We start from the raw sequence: 3885 nt of genomic DNA, 5'->3' as shown, positions 1-3885 counted from the left end.
ATGTCAGTCAGAATGGCTCCTCCCCTTCCTCTGATCTTCCTGCTCATGATTCACAGTGAGTCACTGCAACACTTCTGAAACTATCAAGAGGTTTAGCAAACTTTATCTTCACCTGAACATTCTTTATTATTTCTGTCTCAGAGGTTTCTAGTGCTGATTGGGGTGTAAAATACAGTCCTTCACACATCTGTGCATTAAAAGACTCATCAGTGATAATGAGCTGCACTTATACATACCCTACTGGACATCAGATCAGGAAAGTGTTCTGGAACAAAGACCTTGTAGAACATGGAGATGAGTTTCCAGATCTGTCTGTGGACCCTGAATACAGTCAGAGGCTTCAGTATCTGGGAGATAAACAGCAGAACTGCACCATCAGACTGAGTCATGTGACAAAGAAAGATGAACATGAGTATTATTTCAGATTCATTACTAATGTAACAGAAGGAAGATGGACTGGTAAACCAGGAGTAACTCTTAATGTCACAGGTGACTCTCCTGAGGTTTCTCTCTTCTTGTGGTCATTATGTAGAATAATAATCAGTGTATGAGAGCAGCACTAGATATAATGCGTGTGTTGTGTTCAGATCTTCAGCTGGAGTCTCCTGAGAGAGTGACAGAGGGAGATTCAGTCCGTCTGACATGTAACAGCAGCTGTAATCTGACTGACACACCAACATTCATCTGGTACAGAAACTCAGAGAGATTGACTGAGAGAAGCAATGAACTCCTGCTGCAGTCAGTAAGAAGAGGAAATGCAGGCAGATATAGATGTGCTGTACATGGACACACACTCACATCTCCTGACGTCTATCTCAATGTTATGTGTAAGTGCAGGTTTTCAGTTCTAAAGCCTCATTCAGATAACACGATTCCCCCCAATTTTGGCATGATTCGCTTGATGTAGGGTGTTGTGGGGATTCGTAAATGAAAATGGGCACCAAGACTCAATCATTTATTCACGTTGTGTCCCATAGAGCACAATAGTGATGGGAGGTTCGAATCATTTTACCAACTCATAGTTTAGCAAGCTGAAACATTTTTTTTTTTACCGGAATTAACTAACTACTAACAAATGAGAAAATTACAGAGACATTTATAACTTATGCATCTTCTTGGTGACAGAATGCACATTGCTGATATCACGCAATGATTGATTGAGAGTCAACGTGTAGTCTGGCCTATTTGGAACCCACAACAGATTAAGATGTTTTCTAGACAAAATTGTGGTCTGAGTGGGGATGTAAAGATTCCTGGATTTTATTATTCAATTCAATTCACCTTTATTTGTATAGCGCTTATACAATGTAGATTGTGTCAAAGCAGCTTCACATAAAAGGTCACAGTAAATAGGAACAGTGTAGTTCAGTTTGTAGTGTTTAAGTTCAGTTCAGTTGAGCTCAGTTCAGTGTGGTTTAATAATTACTACTGAGAGTCCAAACACTGAACAGCAAATCCAACGATGCGCAGCTCTACAGATCCCGAACCATGCAAGCCAGTGGCGACAGCGGAGAGGGAAAAAAAACTTCACTAATGGCGGAAGTGAAGAAAAAAAACCTTGAGAGAAACCAGGCTCAGTTGGGCACGACCATTTTAATTTCTCCGCTGGCCAAACGTCTTGTGCAGAGCTGCAGTCTCAGGCTGGAAGCTGGCCTCAGCGAAGACTCGTCTGTCTCTGGAGCGTCACAGGAATCAGTCTCATGTTCTCCACTCCTCCATGACCACCACAGTAGCTGCTCAGGATTTGGCCTGGTCCAGGATTATGGAAACCTTGGGATCATCTCGTCGTTGGTCTTGGATCGAATCAGTGACTCTGCATAGTCTGAGGGCCTCGGGAAGAGTATCCCCAGGTGGAAATGGAGAATAAAGAAAATAATTAGCGTAGCTGCTGTTCATAGTGTAAATAAACAAGATGCAGAACCTGTGTGGAAGCCCGCTAAGTGGTGCACTGAGTGTATGCTTTACTGAACAGATAGGTCTTTAATCTAGTTTTGAATTGGGAGAGTGTGTCTGAGCCTCGGACGTTATCAGGAAGGCTATTCCAGAGTTTAGGAGCTATAAATGAGAAGGCTCGACCTCCTTTACTCGACTTTGCTATTCTAGGTACTACCAGAAGCCCTAAGTTTTGAGACCTTAAAGAGCGAGTTGGATTGTAGCGAGACAGAAGATTGGTTAGATAAACAGGAGCTAGATTATTTAAAGCTATTATTGGAAAACTTTTTATTTATATTCATTTTAGATTCACCCAGGAGTGTCTCAGTGTCCATCAGTGGATCTGCTGTAATAATGTCTGGAGACTCAGTGACTCTGAGCTGCAGCAGTGACTCAAACCCTCCTGCAAAATTCTACTGGTATAAAGGAATAGAATATGTTAAATATGGAAGAATCTTCAACATCTCCAAGATCAGCTCTGATGACAGTGGAGAATACAAGTGTAGAGCCTTCAGTGAAAGTGGAGAGAAATACTCTGATCCTGTGACTTTAGATGTCCAGTGTGAGTTTATGACCATTTCTACTGTTCATTGTTTAAAAAAATGAATAAATAATAATAATAATAATAATATTTATTTATTATAAATTGTAAATTTGGTCTTTTTTCAGACCCTCCCAGGAACGTCTCCGTGTCTATAAGTGGATCTGCTGTAATAATGGAGGGAGATTCAGTCAGTCTGATGTGCATCAGTGACTCAAACCCTCCTGCTCTGAACTTCAGCTGGTTTAAGGAGAATCAAAGCTCAGCTGTTGGATCTGGACAGAGTTTCAGTGCAGTACAGAGTGGACGCTTCTACTGTGAGGCTCACAATCCACATGGAGCTCAGAGATCAGACGCCGTCACTGTCACTGTTAAAGGTAAAGCAGCTCATTTACTTACTCCTCCTAAAGTGAACATTTTCTGATGTTTTACTCTTTCGTCTGCTGTAGGACGTCCGCTGATATTATACACATCTATTGGAGTGGGTTGTGGAGCTGCAGTTGTCATTTTGATGTTGCTGATTTGGTAAGATGTGTTCAGCCTTTAACTGTAGTCTAGTTGTTGTGGTAATATTACCATTAATGAACATTTTTTTTTTTAAATCAACAATGACAAGCACACAATATGTTACGTAACATAATCAATATTTCTAAAGGAAAAGCAGGATGAAGAGGAGAAATGGTACAGAGGAGTCTCAGGTGAGAAAATAGCTGTTTCCATCCACCTATTTGCATGCACATTTTGGATATGCGCATTAAAAATGGTTGATAGAAACGCCAAGATGCGCATACATTGTAAAAATGAGCATTAAAAAAACATAAGAAAAGATAAGAAAAGATGCACATAAACTGCGATAGAAACACTTTTACCGAACAAATTCCAGTTTGCACATTAAAAAAAAGTCATGTGATTTTGGTTAAGGAGATTATGTGATGATAAAAAATGTGTGTGAATGGACAAACCAGCAGTCTGAGCACATTGTAAAACATCTGAAACGTTGTTTTGGTTATTCTAAAACGCCAGTATTAATGTTATTTTATTATTAATGACCACCAGAACTGTTAAGAGCATCTGTGCTCCACGTCTCATGCCTTCAAACACCACCGCCTGTTCATTGCGTGTCTTCTGACGCACAAGTCATTTATAATCAGTCATCTGCACATCAATAACTGTCTGGTTTAGCTCAGCTACTAAATACGACCTCCAAAGACTACGTCGAATAGTTCGGACTGCTGAGCGAATCACTGGTACAACCCTTCCTACTCCCCAAGAACTGTACTTATCCAGAGCGAGCAGAAGGGCTGCCAAAATCACTCTGGACCCCTCACACCCAGCACACTGCCTCTTTGAACTTTTACCTTCTGGTCGACGCTACAGAGCACTGCGCACCAGAACAGCCCGACACAGAAACA

The 3885-nt window shown here is 41.0% G+C and overlaps 1 protein-coding gene across 1 annotated transcript; it reads left to right on the top strand.

The window, feature by feature from the left end:
* Positions 1 to 3183, top strand: LOC130214506 (B-cell receptor CD22-like). The gene is made up of 7 exons (XM_056446636.1): positions 1 to 55; positions 142 to 489; positions 588 to 827; positions 2240 to 2494; positions 2602 to 2850; positions 2923 to 2998; positions 3129 to 3183. The coding sequence occupies exons 1-7, from the start codon at positions 1 to 3 to the stop codon at positions 3181 to 3183; spliced, it is 1278 nt and encodes a 425-aa protein (XP_056302611.1).
* The last annotated feature ends 702 nt before the right edge of the window (positions 3184 to 3885 follow it).

Source organism: Danio aesculapii, chromosome 1 (assembly GCF_903798145.1).
Source record: "Danio aesculapii chromosome 1, fDanAes4.1, whole genome shotgun sequence".
NCBI lineage: Eukaryota > Metazoa > Chordata > Actinopteri > Cypriniformes > Danionidae > Danio > Danio aesculapii.
This window is presented reverse-complemented; position numbering and strand designations above follow the sequence as displayed.

Coding starts and splice junctions, on each gene's coding strand:
- LOC130214506 (XM_056446636.1), top strand. CDS start 1: ATGTCAGTCAGAATGGCTCCTCCCCTTCCTCTGATCTTCCTGCTCATG. Junction 2,495..2,601: donor TGTGACTTTAGATGTCCAGT/GTGAGTTTATGA, acceptor GTCTTTTTTCAG/ACCCTCCCAGGAACGTCTCC. Junction 2,999..3,128: donor ATTTTGATGTTGCTGATTTG/GTAAGATGTGTT, acceptor ATATTTCTAAAG/GAAAAGCAGGATGAAGAGGA.